The sequence below is a fragment of the Equus quagga genome, chromosome 3, assembly GCF_021613505.1.
Source record: "Equus quagga isolate Etosha38 chromosome 3, UCLA_HA_Equagga_1.0, whole genome shotgun sequence".
NCBI lineage: Eukaryota > Metazoa > Chordata > Mammalia > Perissodactyla > Equidae > Equus > Equus quagga.
Genome location: NC_060269.1, coordinates 92,614,330 through 92,616,244, shown reverse-complemented (window position 1 = coordinate 92,616,244; position 1,915 = coordinate 92,614,330). Strand labels below are relative to the sequence as shown.

General features: G+C 42.9%; 1 protein-coding gene across 1 annotated transcript; it reads left to right on the top strand.

Annotated features, from left to right (window-relative positions):
• Positions 1-501: 501 nt before the first annotated feature.
• Positions 502-1,008, top strand: LOC124237517 (60S ribosomal protein L21-like). The gene has a single exon (XM_046657238.1). It carries the CDS (start codon positions 524-526, stop codon positions 1,004-1,006), a length of 483 nt encoding a protein of 160 aa, XP_046513194.1. The 5' UTR covers positions 502-523; the 3' UTR covers positions 1,007-1,008.
• Positions 1,009-1,915: the final 907 nt, after the last annotated feature.

Genomic DNA, 1,915 nt, shown 5'->3' with positions numbered 1-1,915 from the left:
GGCTACACAGACAGGAGAGTCCTTGTATGCAGCCAGCCACACCCACCTGAGACCAGGAAAGAAGTGAGACTGTGTATTAAATGATGCTGGAGGGGGCCAGCCCCCATGGCCCAGTGGTTAAGTTCTCATGCTCTGCTTCAGCGACCCAGGGTTTCGCCAGTTCAGATCTTGGGTGCAGACATGGCGCGGCTTATCAAATCATGCTGAGGCGGCATCCCACATACCACAACCAGAGGCACTCACAACTAGAATATACAACTATTTACTAGGGGGTTTGGGGGAGAAGAAGAAAAAAAAAGGATGCTGGACTTTGGGGAACCTGAAAGGGCCAACAGGCCAAAAGGCAAATAGCAAGTGTCTGTCCCTTCTACTTCTCTCTGCAAACTCTCGTCCTCCCACTTCCCCCATAACTGTACCATATCTTCCCTTAATTCGTAACTCAACCACTCTGAACCAAAATGCCATTAAGAAAGGTAATCCCACCCTTTCGGCCGGCGCCACCATCTTCCAGTAATTCGCCAAAATGACCAACACAAAGGGAAAGAGGAAAGGCACCCGCTATATGTTCTCTAGGCCATTTAGAAAACATGGAGTTGTTCCTTTGGCCACATACATGCGAATCTACAAGAAAGGTGATATTGTAGACATCAAGGGAATGGGCACTGTTCAAAAAGGAATGCCCCACAAATGTTACCATGGCAAAACTGGAAGAGTCTACAATGTTACCCAGCATGCTGTTGGCATTGTTGTAAACAAACAAGTAAAGGGCAAGATTCTTGCCAAAAGAATTAATGTACGTATTGAGCATATTAAGCATTCTAAGAGCCGGGATAGCTTCCTGAAACGTGTGAAGGAAAATGATCAGAAAAAGAAGGAAGCCAAAGAGAAGGGTACTTGGGTTCAACTGAAGCGCCAGCCTGCTCCACCCAGAGAAGCACACTTTGTGAGAACCAATGGAAAGAAGCCTGAGCTGCTGGAACCCATTCCCTATGAATTCATGGCATGATACTGAAAGAAAATAAAAGACCTCTGCGGTGTAAAAAAAAAAAAAAGAAAGAAAGGTAATCCCACACAAAGAGAGTCTATAGACACCTTAGACCTGAAGAAGTTCATTCCGAGGAAAAAGAATGTTTACGTATTTTTTTTAAAAACTCTATGAAATGGGTCCTAACACCAAAATCCAAAAAAGAGTAATGTAGGGATCTCAGAGTCTAACTCGCCCACACAACTGTTAGCCTGAGCTTCAAACCCGTGTAGGTATTAATCAAGACGCCTTAAATCACAACTCTGTAGAGTACTTCATAAAGTGCCACATAAACAAGAAAACTATTGTTGCCAATCTAAAACAGAAAAGGCAATACAACACATGAAATTTCTTTTACAGACTCAGTCTGATAATTAGTATGGGAAAAAGAAAAGTGAGGATTAGGCCTTCCATATGGCCGGGAAGTGGGGAATGTTGATGAGGAATCAGGGTACCACTACAGCCTCTGTCCAGAACAGCAGCAAATAAAAGTCATTATCACCCAGCTTTGAGACCAGATGGCCTTGGATTTTCATCCCAGCTCTGTCACCTGCTACCTGTGCAATCTTGAGCAATTTATTTAACCTTTCTGAGAATTAATTGAATGTTGTGCAGATTAACTGAGATCATATAAATGTTTAAGAACATCATAGATGCCCAATAACTATTCATTTTTCCACTTCACTCAAACCCCCTCCCCCCATCTAGGAGAGAGAAGGAGTGGAACCTTGGGTAAATAAGACTGAAAAAAGCAGAAATCCAGGGAAAAGTGTAGAAAGAGTAAAAGACAAAATACTTGACAGAAGGATCCTCGACTTTCTAGCAAATGCATTCTGATAAATCCAAGTAAATTTTTATGTTTAGGAGCCGGCCTTGTGGCCGACTTGTTAA